This window comes from Equus przewalskii, chromosome 14 (genome assembly GCF_037783145.1).
Source record: "Equus przewalskii isolate Varuska chromosome 14, EquPr2, whole genome shotgun sequence".
NCBI classification, from domain to species: domain Eukaryota; kingdom Metazoa; phylum Chordata; class Mammalia; order Perissodactyla; family Equidae; genus Equus; species Equus przewalskii.
The window spans coordinates 40052005-40069951 of record NC_091844.1 but is presented as its reverse complement, the minus strand read 5'-3'; the positions used below and the strand labels follow the sequence as shown (position 1 = coordinate 40069951).

The following is a 17947-nucleotide window of genomic DNA, read 5'->3' as shown; positions in this document are numbered from 1 at the left end:
AAAGGACAGCAGTTGTTTTCAAAGATCCAAGAGTATCTTTATCAGAATTAAATTTTTCCTTATTGATTTTTTTCCCCTTAACATAACAAAAACATAACATGAGAAGGTTACGATTTATTATTAAAATTTTTCTCAGCCTTTAAATCATTCTTCAGTAGCCAATGTTCACTTTTAAATGTAAAAGAATAATTTTTTTTTTAATCTTAGGATAGGATGGAGTGGAAGAGAGAAACTCATGAGATTTAAAATTTAACATTGGTTAATGCATTGTTTTAACTGTGAAGACTTGGGGGGAGTGTCTAAAATGAGCAGTAAATGGCTCATTGTGAGCTGCCCCCTAAATGTAAATAAATCATGAAATCATGGTATCCCCTGAGTCGGGAAAGGGAAATGCTTCAGATTTTTTTTTTTTTTTTGGCCCAAAGAGAAACTCCATATTTAAAACGTAAAAGATCAGACGTGGCATGTAGGGCATTGTGCTCCAACTAAGGTAAGAATCCGAGCTACACCTTATTTCCCTAAAAATTAACAGATGTGATTTTTTTTTGCCGCTTTTTTATGCAGCATTACGTATCAAGAAAATGAACAACTGATGAACACAAATTTAGATGTTCTGATGCTTAGGAGACTTCCTTGTGTTTTTTAAGAAAGTTCAAAAAGAAAACAGAAAACCCGGGGCGGGGTTGGGGGGGGGGGAGCGGGGAGTGAGCATAACGGCACCTGTGTTCTTCCTGAAAGCACCTTTGCAGGTTTCACAATTATTCCATTCTTCATTTTAATGGGAGTTTTTAATCAGTGGACTCAGCTCTATCTAAAACTAAGATCAAATTGTAGGTGTAATTGTTCATCGCCAATGCTAACAACAGTGAAGATACAAACAGAAACTCATTGTGAGTGACCAAAGGTCCCCAGGTATTCCCTTCATCAACATGCCTGCTCCAGGTTCCCACTGGGAATTCCCTGGCGCACAGATTCAATTCTGATTAACGCGCTGCCAACCCTATCTGGAAGAGGGTGTGCGAGGCCCCTTCTCGCCTCTTTTACAGGAAGTTTAAACTTGATCATCTCACCTTTACTAGATATAATTTGTTGTTTAGCACTCTAAGAACTTGATGTTTCATCTATCTAAAGAGATCAAAAAGAAAAAAGGAAGGCAAAAGAGGGAGCGAGGTGAAGGCCGGCCTAGCTCTGGTGCACGGCCCACTGCCTCCAAGCAGCAACCTGTTCAGGTAACCCTTCCAGCGACATTGCATCAGATCCCCTCAGATCAGTCTCTAAGGGGAACCAAGAGATGAAACACTCCGCCTCCCTGTCTGCACACTTATTCACCCGTTCTTGGTAGCTTATTTTTCCAAGTGTTTTGTTTCAGGAAACGTGTGTATTTCCTTTGTACGTTTCTTTGTGGATTTACCACAACTGGTTCTGACAGCTGTTGATTCTGTTAAACGAACACATTATAAAAATCCTCTTTAAAACCTCAAGCAACAGTGGACTCAAAAATAATGGTAAAATATTTTAATGGAGTTCCAGTTGAGAGTTGGTTAAAAAAAAAAAGTACAAATGGAGGCATAGAAGTCCTTTAAGTCAGCACCAGATTTAAACTGAATGTCTGTGTGTGTGCATGTGTGTGCGGGTGTGTTTAATGGGGAAAGAGGGGTGTTGCAAATCACCACAAATATTTACACTGTACTCCCTTTGTTCAAATCACATACTTTTAACAGGAAAAGCTGGAACTGTGGCTATTTAAAATTTTAAATATTCAAACGCCTGTAATTAACCATATGAAACAAATTATGTTGCATTTCTCCATACCAGCACATGCAAAAAAAATTCTGGTCGTGGATTGGGAGGTGGCAGAGTTGGGGAGACAATTCCAAGAGGAAGAAAGGATGATGTTTTCATTTTGCTATAGATCACAGGAGAACAAGAAGGGAAACTGTGGCATATAGAGCATTTTTACACCGCTGTCTTTCACACTGGGCTATCTAAGTTTACACAATTCCCCAGACTAGCTGCATATTAAGCTTGCTGTGTACAGCTTTATTATGGCGCGGTGGTGGAAGAAGCATTAATATTCCGGCTCCGCATCTGACAGGGCATTTACATGCGCCCATCTGAGCGGCACCTGAGAGCTCCTCCAAGGTACAGTAACTGCGCGCCTATTGTAAAGGCAAATGAAGCTCACCTATTCCCTGCTGGGGTCAGAAGTGACCTCAGCACCCCCCATGCCTCAAATCTTTCCCTTGCCAACCCAACTTAATGCCATCGCAGAATGACGAATGAGCTCAGAAATAGACCCCAAGTTACCAACCCTGCTAAGAACAGCAAAAGCCTTTGCTGAAATGTTTTAAAAATGCATAGGGAGTGCAGCTGGCCAGTAAAAAGCAGAGAGACAAATTCCAGTGAACCCAATATGGAATACGTTACATTCTAAAACTGATTAGAAATACAGTCTGATGTTTACTGGCTTCAAATTGAATTTGGCATCAAGCATACTGGCTTTAATAATGCTGGAATTTTTATTATTATTATTATTATTTTAAATCTGGCTTTGGTCTCTAGGAGCACATGTGGAGAGCTAAAGCATTCTTATTCGTCAGGTTACATTTCCTGGAAATTAAGTTTGTGACAGAAAATGACTCTAGTAGCAATAATATGGTTCGTGCTCAAATTAATTAGGTCATTGTTGTAAAAACTACATGGCAAATTACAAAGGTAAATTTACTGATATTGGCCAGAGCTCTATACCCTGGAAGTAGAGGCGAAAAGCAGTTTAAGGATGCTTATTTACCTAGGTAGGAGGAAAGAACAGAGGAAAGAAGGATACAATGGCCAATTTTCTATTTGTATTACAAATAAAAATATTAGTCATTATCCATTAAATTATATAGTCTGAACATATTTCATGAACTTTATTAACGTCCTCCAAATTGACACATAAAATAAAAATCTACCTGATTTGAGATAATGTTAAAAATGAGCACTAAGTTAAAATCTTTTTTTTTCAATCCTTGTAATAACAACACTGCTGACATAACCATGACCCAAATGAAATCTGAACAAGCAGAAAGGTACTAAAGATCCTTGGTGATTAAATCTCTTGCTAAAAAAGTGGCAAGGTGCCAGGCTGAGTCCAGCTTAATGCTAAGTGGTTTTTATTGCACAAAGCTGGTAGTACTGTATATAAAAACAGACTTGGGCTTGGGGTAAATTTTGTCAAATGACTTTGTGCAATAAAGGGTGTGAACAGACCAACCAAAGTAGATTAACATCGAGTGACACAATCTCGGTGCATCTTCCTAGCTGTGCTACTTCGGTTAAATTTCGTATTTTCCCCCAAAGGAAAGCCAAACTTTCTTCCTTTCTCACTGACTAGTGTGTGAAGTTACCCCTCACCTCTTCTCCTTTATTAAACACCTTCACTGAGAAATCACGGAATTCTGAAAAATGCTTCCCTAGGATTTGCACGTTTGTTCTGTACTCCAATTTACTCCTCCCACATTAACCAAACTACATTGAGGCTGCAGTGTGAAATTAATGATTTTCCAGGACTCTAAAATGTGCCATTAACATTCATCTAACTCGCCTCTTCCCTGAGCTGAAGGTTCGCTATCCTGACATTGCCTGCCCGTTTCTACACCCAGTTGCATTTTCCAGTCCATGGGCAGCTCCATAATTAAATCCCACACTCACTAGGAGAAAGGTGTGCAAAACAGATTTCAGATGCTTTAAAAGGCACAACTTACAACACAACAAGGAATGGGGTGATTTAAGAAATTACAGCACTGCTTTTTTTTAAGCTTTCACAAAATAAACACAGAGAATGGGAGGGAAACTTTCCCCCTCTGCTCCTGTTCTTGAAGTGAATACATATTTGTGTTTCCAATAAAAGGCCATTTTTACATTAACTGTCTGTAACAGCAGGAGACAGAAAAACTAACACAATCTCCACATCACACACAGGATGATCTTCATATCACGTGGCCCTATTCTCAAAACTATTATTTATAAAAGACAACTAGGAAAATGCACAGGGCATTTTTTTCTGTGTCACCAAAAGGGTAAGGTCTGAAGAACTTTGGGATCTTTGGGATCAGCTACATTTTAGATTTTTTTTTTCTTTTGGCTTTCTAAAGTAAATTTAGCAGCCATGCGGGCCACTGTGTTTAATTAAGCTTTCAAAAGTCCTCTGACAATGCCAACAATTGTAAGACACTTCTGCGGCTCAATCATGCAATCACTGTGACAGTTCTATTTACAATTTGTCTTAGAAAGAGTTTCTCTGACATTGTACTTTGACAAAACATCCAAGCTGCCAGTTCACAACCTTTCTCTGTCTTATTTACAAATACAGCTTGTATATAGGACTCCCAGTCTCATGGACATGAGTCTTTGGGTAGTAGCCTCACAAACACAGGCCCCCACGGAAAATCCTAGGTGTTGATTAGGAAACAATATTCTCTATTCTCTGGATTCTGAAGGTAAACAAAATGTTCACCAATATATTGGGGATTTTTTGTTTGTTGCTTTTTTTTAGCTGCCACGCTAAAAATTCACTTCAGAAGTCAGCAGTTTTTATTCAGAATCACACAGATAAAGAGAAATGAAAAATAAGTAGTCATAATAGGATACTATAGTTTATAGTCTCATTTATAATTACACCATAAAGTAGACAAATACATCCTCCAGTTGAATCTGATCTAGGAAAGAATTAGAATGGGTACAAAGAGAAAAGGCAGGTTGATTTTCTAAGTTCTGAAAAGCACAAATACCTATATCATCAGGTATTTATCATAAATATCATAAATCATATTTATGTAAATATCATAGGTATTTATACCTATAATATCAGGTAAAGCATATACCTGATTTACCTTTAAGTAACATGCTAATGTATTTCTGTTTTGAATGAATATTTCTCACTTCTTTGGAGAATCTGTCTTACATATTATTATCTAGAGATGAGGTATATTGTCCAGGGAAATAATTTTTAAATACTCTGATATAAATGTCTATGTTCATAATTTTAAGGAGAAAATGTTATATATCAATTGTGGTTGACTCTACTACATTTTATAGGACTTGTCATATTTTCTCCCATTCTCTCAAAAAGCTAACTTTATCATAGCCCAATTCAAAGATTTCTGTGTACAATAAGCCAAAATCTCAAAGCTGACATGGTGGGAGAATATTTTTTGGCCTTTTCTATAAGTGAATAGCAGTTTCACATTCACTAATCTTCGATGAATCTTTCCCCGTCATAAAAGATGAGAGTAGAAAACAAAACCAAACCCCTATTAAATGCCCTGACTGCCAGTCAAAGGCTGCTGCGATGTGATGGTGAACACAAATTGAGGACCTGGGCCCTGCACGATATAACCTGCTCAGTTAAATTAATACTATTTCAATGATCTCAATGGATCACAGTCATGCAATATTTAAAATATGTGAATAAAATCAAATAAGCAACCAGATCAACATATACGTGTGTAGTTAATACACATATATGGGTGAAGTGCCAGAACACACACCCATCATTTGCCAGATAAAAATCCTCCTTTCTAAAAAATACTCAGCTTTGAGAGGCCTATGTACAGTCAAAATGCATACCATTTTACTGAAGATTTAAAGGACTCTACCTTATTCTCCTATTTGAAAACCGCGAATTCTAAGCTTTATTTATCTCAGGAAGATGTCACTGTTTTATTCCTGCTTCTTGCCTATAAAATGGCACAGAGCACACAGTGAGCTCAAATCCAACTTACATCGCTTTAATAAAGCCTTCCCCACACAGCACACTTAAATGACTACCTTTTATGTGGTTGCCAAATATATTCTTCCAGAGATTCATCAGTATATCTCTTTCCTAATACAGAGCATCGCTTCTCCTTTCTTTTTGTGACACAATTCAAATATCTACTGAATGATTACTCTCATTGTTTCCTTCCTCACCATAAAAAGAAAAGCAGACTTGGAATTGTGAAGACGTGCTTGAGAGAAATGGGCTGGGAGTACACAGCCGTCTTCCAGAACTTCGCTTCAGAGGCACCTGAGGGCCGGCGCATCTTAATTTATGTGCAATGGTAGAATGTTAATTTCACCATAAGAAACTCTTAATTCATTACTGTGAATGATGAGAAGTCGTGATTCTAGTTACTGACATCTCGCTTTGAGATGTGACCACGCTATTTATGTTCAGCCAATTCCAGGGTGGGAACAGGTGATTAAACACAATGAAAGGAATCAAGACTTTGTAATTATTCGTGCATGAAAGGTTTACCTCACCTGGGTTGCAGCATTTGTGCACCCATTGACTATCTTAGATACCTCAGATAGCTTTTCATCTCAGTGAAATTATTTAGCATTAGCCCTATAAAACATATTTTAAATGAGCCTCCCTTTTTTTGGCTTCTCTGGGCTCTGCTGTTGTACTAGTTCTTAAAAAAAAAAAAAAAAAATGGGACCTTTATGACAACCAGGGAGTTAAGGAAAATAGCTTTTCTTTCCCTGCATAGGATTCACAACTGTAAGAGGAAAAAGGCTTCACTATAGGGCCTTCCCCCAGCTTTTAGATTCCTCCTCTAAGAACAGAGGCACAGAATTTTCGAGCTGGTTGATCTGCGACTGAATAACCCATTTGGGACCTCAGTAAAAAGTGTGGTTTTAATTCTTGCTTGACAGACACTGTGTTTTGTCTTTTAAACGAGCAGCTCGATATGTAAATACGATGTTACATCACGCAAGTGTTGCTCCATATTTGGTGATTTAGAAAGGCTTTGGATCTCCGAAGACGACAATCCCCTTCCGCTTGCTCTTGCTTCATTAATCATGCCTTACACTTCTGTTCATTTTCCTTCCAGTCACAAGACAGCACATGGAAATGGTCATTGCCGTATCCTACTGGGGGGTGCAGGGGAGGGGGGGAAATAAAATCTCAGACTACATGTCACATCCACGTGGGCTGGATTCGAGAAAAATATTTTGTAAAAGCAACTTCCCTGCTAGCAGATTTCTCATTTCACTAAAGGAAAAGTATCTGAGTGTTATTGCAGGAAGCTTTCAAAAAAGAAAGAAAATGCCACGTTTGATTTTAATGATCAAATTCCAGAGGGGGAGAGGAGAAATAATACGACATTTGATCCTCTCTGGAGCACTGACCTACTACAGTTCAACTTCGTGGTCAAACTAGGTCGGAGAGACGAGTTCCAGTGAATCACTTGATCAGACGCACCACCTTTCCTAAAACTGAACCAACCTCGCACCTTTGGGGGGAGGGGGCGGGGGAAACACAGGAAAGTGATCCACCGACAGGCATGCCGTTTTTTGTCACCACAGAATCTGCATTCACTTTGTCTTATGTGTTAAATCACTGTGGTTTCATAAAAAATGTTTTAAGGGTTACTATATAGTGTTGCTGTTTATCACCCAGAGTAGGGATTTAAGTCCCTCTGTTAGGCCCTAATTCCTTCTCCCCTGAGCTGCTGAGAAACCCACACACCTAGCTACCTCTCTACTAAAATTACGCAGAGGAAGGAGATCTGTTGAAGATGTGTATGTATTTTTTCCAGGAGAATTTTTACATTGTGTTATAGCAGAAACAGTGGAAGTCTGGACTGGACATTTGTAAGGGTGACATGTGATTGTGTAAACCACAAACAAAATCAAGATACATCTGTCAAAACCACATCAGAGACAGGGGAGAGCACAGAGAAGCATTTATCATTTAGCTGAGGAGGCAGGCTGCAGGGAGCAGCCGTTCCTGTCAAACCAACCTTTTGAAATTTCCAACATGCCCTTAAACTTTTCGAGTAAGCACGTCTGTGCGCTTCAGCAACTGCCCTCTCTACTCTGGCCTGGCCAGTCGAAAATGGCATCTTAAAGTCAAGGTCACGGTGTCATCCCACCACGGGGCTGTGTTTAATTACAGCCCCATACGGGCTGACAGCCAATATGGATCCAAGGCTAGCCCTGAAGCTCAGTTAACTCTTTCCACCCCCTCCAAAATGCCCTTCCAGCCCACCCCACTTCATGGAAGCCCTGAGAACTAACTGCACCCCTGGGGAGGCCTGACCAGGTATTCTAACTCAAACAGGTCACTGGCCAAACTACAAATGCCTATGTGGCCACTCTGCCTCTGACTTGTCACCAAGACTGGAAATGGACATTGGAAACTGGGCTAGATACAGTAAGGTTCAACACTTAAAACTGAGAAAGATAGAAAAAAGGAGAGGAATTCAGAATCAGCAGATCCAGAAAGAGGGTATCAGGTGTGTGTACCTATTCTGCCTACATCTGACTCAGTGATGTGGAAAACATTTATTTTTCTGTGTCCTGGACGTAGGCAATAGGAATGATTATTTTAACATTACAGGGCTGTCATGGACAGTCACACGGAGAAATACAGAAAGCACTTCACCCCTTCTTAGTGCTTGGCTACAGCGCCTCTGAAAATGAAAAGAAAACATGCAAACAGCTTTTCTCCTTGCTTCTCATTTACCTGCTATGTGTTCCTGTTTGGGGCAAATTCCTCTAGATGACGTTGATAAACAATCGTCATCCTCTGGCGTGACCTGGATGCCAACCTCCACGGGATTGGATGCTTTTTTCATCTCGATTGGTGAAGGGGAAGGTGGCTTATCCACAGCTTTTTCTAAGCAGAGGCTGCCATTGCATTGTTTCCGTTTGTGCTCGATAAAAATAAGAATGTCCCCCAATGGGAAGTTCATCTGGCACTGCCCACACGTGAGGAGGTCATGGTCCCCTTCTGGAGCTCCCAAAGGGCCGTGGTCTGGTTCATCATCTGTAAGAATGGCTTCAAGAGGTTCGGCTGTGGTTGGAGAAACAAAAGCACAATTATTAGAGTACCAGAAAGGAGAGAAAAGGGGGAACACATTCTCAACCCCACCCCATCCCACCACACTACATAAAGCGTTTCTAGGCTCCTCCATAGAGTACCCCGAAAATGTGGGCACCTAAAATGTACAGGATGTAGAGGTTATCGACAAGACAGCAAGTTTATCACTGAGGCAAATCATCATATATTTAAAGAAAACTATCTGACTTGCATAACCCGAGAGGACACACATAAACACATACACACATACACATCCTACAAATGTGTCTGGACTTTGAGTTTAGAAAGAATGACTTAAATAAATAGCTAATGCAGGGAACATCAAGAAGCTTAAATAATAACTACCCCCCCCAAAAAAAATTGGTAAACACATGGATTGAAACCAAATTTGTTTCTTTTTTTCCTACAGGCTAAGTTGTCTATTGTGCCAAAGAATAAAAGGAGAAGTGAATAAACACACACACCCTTTGTGTGTGAATGTGTGTACTCCTGAGTATACAGAGACGTAGCTTCATGAATTAGACAGCTACTACATCACCCAGAAAGTGTGCCACATGTACAGCGCTGTAATAAGAAAACCACTGCATTCACCTGTGAAACGGATCTAAATAATCACCATAACGCAGCATCATTCACTCCGCCAAAAACCTTTCTGCTCTCACTCTCAGCAGTGCCACAAAATCAAAGAAATACCAAATTCACTGGCAATTCTTCTCAGACACATTAGCTAAATGGGATACTTTTGAGTACTTAAGAAAATAAGCCAATTAGTCATTTTTTCATTCTGAAGAAAGGAATGCTTAAAATATTCTAAACATGTTTGCACTTGGTGGCCCCCATCACATAAAAATCAGAATGGTCAAGCAAATGCCACATTTCAGAACAAGGCTGAGAAGTCCTTTCTTTAGACTTGAAATACTTTGCCTAATGTTGTCAAAGTTGACTAATTTTCTGAATGAGCTCCAAAACGCTTCATTATGGGACTATTTCTGCACAGATAATCACCAGCGGATGGTATAACAAGGTAGGTATGTCTTTCGTTCCTGTTTCCTCTTTTTTTTTTTTTCAACTTTGCACCAAAATACCCCAGCATCTATTTGAACAGCTTCTATCATTTTTTAACCTTCCAACGGGGAAAAGAGAGTTGGTAAGTCTCTGTTCCTGAAATCTTATGCTTACCATATCAAAAAAAAAAAAAATCACAAAATACAAAACACATCCAGGATGCTGCCAGTTAATAAAACTGAAGCAGAAAACGTACAAGTCTTAAACAGTTAATCAGTCTGACCTTCTTTAGCAAGCTGCCAATTTCACATTTAATGAACTTAAAGCCACAGAGAATCAAAAAATAGATTTTAATTTGAGTGTAGAATATTGGAACAGATTTTGATAAAGTGCAAAAATCCAGTGAACTCAGGTTAAATTTATTTCAACCCTACCCAGGCTGAATATTGAGGGGGAAGATCTGGACTAACTCCCAGATGTGCTGGGTGAAATAATATTGAGAGAGCCCTGCCTAGCTGCACCTGTGCTCAAGTAGGACATGTCATAATTTCTAGCCTCTGGTACTCCTCCTAACTTAACATAAGGTCACCACAGGAATATGAAGGTTATATTCCTACTAATAAAGACAGCAAGGTAAGCGCTTATGTTTCTTTGCCCAACAGACTGACCAAAAGATAAATACAGAATACACACGCACACTTTCAAATAAAAGGAGACAAACGGAAGTGCTTTCGCATTACGCCTCTATGTCATTTTTCTCCTACATTTGCTTTCATTTTGACCAAGTGAGGAACTGACTAGGGAAGTCATTCTCCAAGGTCCCTGCTATTCAAACTAAGGATTTTAAGTACACATTGACAAACGTGGCTTTTTCTGTTCAGCATTAACCACAAGTTCTGAGGTTTGTAGTCTGAAGAAAGACTCAGGAAAAATATTTTATTTTATTAAAGTTAGTACTACGTAGAACCTTTGCAAAAGACATTTTTTAAACTCCACTGTTAAGATTCGTTTTTTATTCCCAAGGCCTAACACATTTCTGAAAGTGGAAATATTATTTAGAAGCAAAAGGAAATATTCTCCTAGGTATCAAATAGTTAAAGGTAATGTGGTACAAAACAGACTTGGTTAAAGTCTTCTAAACGTAGTGACTGAACTGATTTACAATCAAAACCAGGAAATGAAGTGGTAATTCAGAGGTTGCTGATTACACCTCCACATTTCACCTAATTAATTTTATAGGAGGCAAAGTTCTTGAAAATAACAAGATGATCAAATGTACAGATATAAAACCTGTAACCTCAACATTTTCTATGCTCTTAACGTAAATTATTGCTAATTAACAAGAATTATATCCTAATGTATGAAATACATTTAAGATCCGGCTCCTTGCAAAACATTTGGCTAGTGATGTTCAGAGAAATACCAAAACGTGTTCTTATTATTGCTGCTATACTATTAAAAATCAGACAAAGTGGGGCACAAAGAAAATATGAAAATACAATTCTCTTGGTGTCGTCTACTGATCTGCATTGATATCTTTTCTCAGTGGCAATCAACATTTCCTTTCTGGGCATCTGATAATTTCTCTGTATTTTAATGCAAATCCCTCTTTCCCTAAAAACATTCCTAACCTCAGCCATTTTACCCCCTCCCTCAATTCAATTCCATCCTCCTTCGCCCCCACAATACCATCGTTTCTAAGCTCCGGCCTAAGCTCCGGCTGCAAAGCGGGGAGTCCAGGATTGAAGTGGAAGGGAGTGGGCAAATAATCACAATAATTAGTAGCGAATTCTCTACAAGGGGAGGAAGAAATAGAAAATAAAATGCTTCTGCGTTCAAACAGCAAGACAGACTGGAACGTCTCAATGCCCCAGCGGCTGACTGAGATCTCTTTCCTCTCTCTGCAGTTGCAAAGGAATAAATTTAAAAAGGGGAGGAAAAAAAGCCTTAGAAGAAATGTAGGGAAGGAGCGAGGGAAACGAGGGCTGCTGGGGGAGGGGGAGGGGGAAAAGAAGCTCAGCCTTCAAGTTTGCTTTCCAAGTCCTTCCCTTTGATTGTCTTAACAGGGTAAGGAAGCAAACCGAGGCTGAAATGCAGAGAGGAAAAGCAAAGAAACAAAAGCGACGGCAGGAGCGACAGGCCCGGGGCAGGGGGCCCGGCAGGGGCGGGCTGCGCAGAAAGTGAAGTTGGGCGCCGGGACTCTGAGGCACAAAGCGAGCAGCATGCTGGCTGCCGGCTCCGGCCGCGCTCGCTGCGAACACGTGCGGCGGCGGCCGGGGAGCCGTGGGGCCGAGGGCCAGGGGCCCGGGCGCGGCGGGCAGCCAGGAGCCCCGACTGCCGCCTCTACTCCCATCCAGTCTGGCCGTGGGGTGACCGCGGTTCCCTGGGCCCTCCAGTTGGAGAAATGAAAAGGGAGGCTTGGAAAACTCGGCTGATTAACCTGGTACAGACTCGGTATCACCGCACACACCTCAACCCCGGGTCCTGAAATTCATTCTGTGTCCACAGGCTCACACTTTTTACTTTCGGGGACCTCTACAAATGCGTTTCTCCCGCAATTCCGGGCACCAGTGTGCTCAGCGCGGCGGCGGCTGCGGTTATTCATTATTAATGATGCTGCTTGCCCGCATCATTAGGATGATAACTATTACTATTGTTGTGATTTCGGGCTCCGAGGCGAGAGCTGCAGGAGGCGGGGGAGCCGGGGGTCGGGCTGCAGAGGCGCCCTGCAAGCCTGCCGTGGCCGCCGTGGTCCGTGCTTTGCGCGGGGATCAGGGCGTGGAAGAAGTGAACCAGGAGACTAAGTGCAAACTTGCCGATCCCGCCCTTTGGCCTTGCCCCAACGACGGAGACCGCGCACTCCCCTTTCCTCCCTACCAAAAATGCCCACCCCAAAAGAAACCGAAAACTGCACCCCGCTCTGCACCCGGCGCACGGGGGTGTCCGCCGCCCTCCCGGGTGTTCCTCCGCAGCCCTAGCCAGAAGCATTTTTAAAGTCAAAATGAAGAACAAAGACATAAGGGGTGATGGGGGGAGAAAGGGAATTCTGCCTAACCGTCCGTTTCCCCCACCCCCACCCTCGCAATGCCTGTCCCTCCCCGGCCGAGAAACGCAGAGCAGGGTGTGGGGAAGCTCTGGTACAGGTTCAAGTTCGCTGAGCTTTCTTGATCTTGTTCTGCCTCCTAGCGACCGAATGGCTTATTCAGCCCAAGAAGCGGAGGATGGGGGTTGAGGGGGTCCTGAAGACCGGAATGGCTCCCGCCCCCTCTGTGCACCCAGAAAATGAGGAAGGAGCGACCCGCGCACCTCCTCCAAACTAGTCCCCTAATCCCAAACCCGCACTGAGACCGGGGGAGAGGGGCTAACCCACCCAGCCTGGAGTGTCCCGAGATAGACCCGGGATGGGGGGAGTGGGGGAAAGCAGCCCGAACTGCACGCCTCAGTCCATCCTTTGAGCCCCCAGTGCATCATTCCGAAGAAGGGCCCGGCTTTCCCGAGTCCTGCGAACACTGCCCTTACTTCCCGCCGGTACCTGGCCGGTCTGTAACTTCACACCGCCACGCGCTGCGTCTGCTCCGCATCCGGCGCGGCCGGGGGAGTGGGGGGCGGGGGAGAGCAGCGAGGGAGGGATGCGCGGGGGTGGGGAGAGGGAGGGCCCCGCAACGTGCCGGGGCGGGGGAGCTTCCGAAGTGTATGACAAGTTCCAGGTCTCAGAGAAAAATTCAATTCCCTGTGCGCACTCCCCCACCCCTTTAAAAATACAGAACTGGTAAAGGTGGTCCTCTAAAATTGCATCAAAAATTTAAATACGGGTCACGAATGAGGTGGGGAAGGGATGTGGGCCCTCTCATGCCTTTCTTTCCCTTGCTGCCAAACTTTCCTAAGTGTCCACTGCCCGCCTTTCCAGGCGCACTCTGTTAGCCAGGAGACAAGTCATACACATCCCCTTATATAGATTCGCAAGGAGGCCCCCCCGCCCCCGACCCGACTGAGCCAGGCCCCGGGTGGAGGGCGAGAACTCAACGGTGGGTGCGCGGAGTCCCGGGACTCGGCACTTGCAAAACGCATTCGAAGACGCTACTCCGCTGCCCGCCCCCCCACACACACACACACCTCCCCCCAACCTGGCCTGGCTGCGCTTGGGAGTCGGGGGCCGGTGACCAGGCTAGGTGGGAGGGGGGCAGGGAAAGCACGTGGTGATCTCCCCGCTGTCCGGAGCTGTGGACAAGAGACTCGGGGATGGGGGGGGCCAGAACACGCTTTTTCGGTTGCTTTGCAAAATAAAAATGGTTTGCAAAGCCGAGTCTCTCCCCAGCCGACTTCGCAGTCCGGTTGGCCGGGAGAAGGTCTGGGCATTGTGCTGAGGGAGAGAGGGAACCACGGACCCGGCTGGCGCGGAGTCGCGGCACGGCCTGCCGCTGTGCGGGCGGGCGGGCGGCGGGAGCCGAGTGGGCGATCCCGGGCGGGGCGGGGGCGCGGCGAGGCCCGGCGAGGCCCCGGCGAGGCCGGGCCGCCGCCGCCGCCCGCTCTTGGGCTGCCGCGCCGCGCTCGGTCCTCTGTCTGTTTGTTGGCAGGAGGCTCCCGCACACGCGGTGCTTGTAAACATTCAGACACGAGATTTTTCCCAATCAAAATCCACTTCCACTTTTTTTGAAAATCTTCCAAAAAATAGTAAGAGGAGGGAGTTCCTCGCTCCTCTCGTGCCGCTGGCGCTCTAAGTTTGCAACTAAAGGGGTTTTGGGGAAGGGGCTAATTGTATTTTTTTTTTTAACTCTGTTAGAGATTGTGAGATTTTTGCGGGGGGAGGGGGGAGGGAGTCAAAAAGGAGAGTGTTGCAGAAAACGGCCGGCGGAGCGTCTGGCTTCTGGTTTGGGGCAAGAAATTTTACATTCTCTTGCCTCGTTTTATTTTTATTTTATTTTATTTTGCAAGTCTTCTCGCCGCCACTGAGGTTCGGCGGGGAGGGGCGGGCAGCCGCAACCCGGGCGGCGGCGGCCCAGGCGCCCTCCCTCCCTCTCCCGCTCGCCCCCGGCCCTTGCTCCTGCCCTTCGGCGGCGGCGGCGCGGGAGGGCCAGCGCGAGGAGCCGGCACAAAAGGCAGCGGGACAAACACCCACCTCGGGCCGGAACAAAAGGCGGCAGCGCCGGCCGCGTCTCGCGTCCTTCCCGGTCGCCCGACTCTCCCTGCCGCCGCGGCACCTCTCCAGACTCGGGAGACTCCTGAGAGCCGGGGTCCCCCTCCCACAATCCCACTTTCTCACTATTGTGGAGATGACTACTTTCTCCCGGTGCACACTTGACCGTGAGCGCGCTCGTGTCCGAGGGTCAGTCTCACCTCTTTTCTCCCTGGGAATTGTTTTTTAGGCTTGGGATCCCTCCTCCCCCACCCCCCCCCGTTTTCCTTCCTTCGGTGAGTGGAACCAACCCCCCTTTCCCCTCCAGTTCCCTTCCCTAGGTTTGCAGGAGAGTTGTTCGCATCCATAGCATTGTTCATTATTTTGCAAAATTGGAGGGGAAATCATTGCATTCCTTTTCGAAAAGCGAAATAAGACAGCGGAAAGCAGGAAAGAGGAGGAGTCAAATTTTTGTAAAATTAAATAAAATTAAAAGGTGCGTGCTATTCCAAAAGTGCACATACGGCTACGGTTCGGGATGGGATGAGGTTTGGGGTTTTTTTCTCCCTTTAATCTCTTTTCTCCCGACTCTCGGAGGTTTTTCTCCTAAAAAATTTTAAAAATGCACGCACACACCCCTCTCTCCCCCTCGCTCTTGCTTCTCGTCCTGCGCGCGCTCGTGATTATTAATAATTATTATTACTATTATTGGGTTACTTACGCGAGAATTCCCGTTTGCTTAAGTGCTGGGGTTTGCCTTGCTTGCGGCGAGACATGGTGGGCTGCGGGGCGGGCGGCGGCGGCGGCGGCGGCGGGCGGACGACGGCTCGGTTCACATCGGGAGAGCCGGGTTAGAAAGAAGGAGACTCCAGAGAAAATATCTTCATCAGTGCCTTTTGACATCCAAAATAAATTAGAAATAATACAAAGATGGCGCAGGGAAGATGAATTGTGGGAGAGCCGTCATGGCTTTTTTTTTTTAAGCAAAAAAAAAAAAAAGAGAGAGAGAGAGAGAGGAGAGATAGAGGGAGAGAGAGAGAGAGATGAAAAAAATGGCAAAAGCCCCCCTGAGCTGCAAGTTCAAGTGCGGACGTGACGTCCCTGCGAACTTGAACGTCAGGAGTCTGGATGGACAGAGACACACAAAACATGGGCAGGGCGAGCAGGAGAGAAGGGGAGGAGGGAAGGGGAAGCTCACACCAATGGACACACATCAGGGGCTGGACATGAAAAAGAGACCAGGACAAGCCAATGGCCAGTGCGGGGCGGGGGAGGTGCGGGGCGGGGGGCTCCGCAGACGCCAGACGCGGCCCTCGGGGGAGGGGCGGGCAGAGGGGAGGGGGCGCTGGGGCCGCGGGCTCACCAGTGGCCACAGCGAGCGCCGAGGCGGCGGCGTGGCGGGGAGAGAAGAAAGGGACGGCGAGGGTGGGGGGGAGCAAGACGTGCACCCTGCTCCCCCCCACCACCGCACGCGGACCCTTAAATGAAAGATCATTTAAAAAAAAAAAAAAAGGCAGCAGCAGCAGCAAGAGTGTAGAGGGAGGCTGCAGCCCCGGGCAGGGGAAGCGCGGGCGGAGGGAAGCCAGGTAGAGTTGCTCCCGGACACCCTCCTCCTTGCGCACACCCACTTCCCCTCACCGCCGCCGCCGCGGCCGCGCTAGCTCCCCGCGTGCGGACGCCGGGGCCGAAGTGAAAGCCCTGAGTCGGCGGCTGCGCTCGGGAAACTTTGCCGGAGGAGAGGATAGCAAAGAAAAATCACCCGAAGTTGAGAGCCGAGCCTCCAAGTTACAGCTCCGCAGCGGGCGAGGGGAGGCGGGAGGGAGCGCGCGGCGAAGCGGAGTCCAGCCCAAGTTTGGAGGGTTGCGGGTCCGGAAGGGCGCGCCGGGGCCTCCCGGAGCCGGGGCGGCCTGGAGAGAGGGGGCAAGGGCGAGGGAGGCGGTGCAGGCCCGGGCGGCAGGGCCGGGAGTGTGCCCCCAATGCCGAGCCGGGGGGCCGGGGATCTGAGCGCGCCGACAAGCGCTTGGGGCTGAATGCAACTGAAGCACCAAGTCGAGGCTCCCAAGGGTCGCGGAAAGAGAGAGAGGCCAAGGAATACAGAACGTGGAGCCAGACTCGGGGCACTCGGAGGGGAGCGCCGGGGCCCGGGGCGAAGGAGGCGCCAAGGCGTCCACCTCACCGAGCGGCCGCTGGCCAGAGGACAAAGCACGGGCAGTCCTGGGAGTTCCAATCCCTGGGAACGTGCTCCCGGCGCCGCGGGAGGTCCCGGAGCCGGGTCCCAGGGAAGGACACACCCCCTCCCTCTCCAAAGCAACTGCAAAAGCACAGAGGAATGGAAAGAAAATGTTTCTTACGGGCAGAGCACAACTATTCCTGTGCTGTTACGAGGGGAAAGAAAATGGGGAATGGAGAGAGAGCAGCGGGGAGGCCACGGTTGGTGGGGTGACCGCCCTGGGTCAGCGCCGCGCTCTGCAGGCGCCCCGGGCCAAGGCGCACACCCTGCAGCCCGAAGCCTCCTCTAGCCTTTCCGCAGAGGTTCGCGGGAAATTAGGGAAGACCTGTTGGAAATAAACCCCTGTCTCTTTAATGCACACACACACACACACACACACACACGCACGCACACACGCTGCCGCTGTCAAAAAGCGGGCTTCACTCTGGCGTGGGATACTTTCAGTTTTACGTAAAATGTACAGCAACAGCACCCCCTGCGATTGGAAAGTTTATTCAGAAACGTGCCTGCAAAGTCCCCCGGCGTCTCCCGCCTCCCAGCCTCCCTGCCTGCCTGCGCCACCCTGTAGCCTCAGCCGCCACCGCCGCTGCCGAGACCGCGCTGCGATTCCAAATCCGGAAGGGCAGGGGGGAGAGGAAAATGGACTCAAGTCCAAGGGAGGCGCGGAGGGTGCAGGGTGGAGGCGGGTCGCCGCGGCCCGCGAGACTCCGAGCTGCAGGTGGACGTGTGTGAGTGTGTGTCTGTA

At 46.6% G+C, this 17947-nt stretch overlaps 1 protein-coding gene across 15 annotated transcripts in view; it reads right to left on the bottom strand.

The window, feature by feature from the left end:
• The window catches only part of BCL11A (BCL11 transcription factor A), a 98962-nt gene extending 81464 nt beyond the window's left edge, over positions 1–17498 (bottom strand). For 6 of the 15 annotated variants that reach the window (XM_070573868.1, XM_070573874.1, XM_070573877.1 and 3 more), the window contains exons 1-2: positions 13392–13496; positions 8498–8827 (exon numbers count right to left, since the gene is read on the bottom strand). In XM_070573868.1, the coding sequence (XP_070429969.1) occupies positions 8498–8827; positions 13392–13440 (379 nt within the window). In that variant the 5' untranslated portion in view covers positions 13441–13496. Of the gene's footprint in view, positions 1–8497; positions 8828–13391; positions 13497–15693 lie in introns of those variants that run through there. The other 9 variants (XM_070573865.1, XM_070573867.1, XM_008526018.2 and 6 more) reach the window with 2 other exon arrangements.
• Positions 17499–17947: the final 449 nt, after the last annotated feature.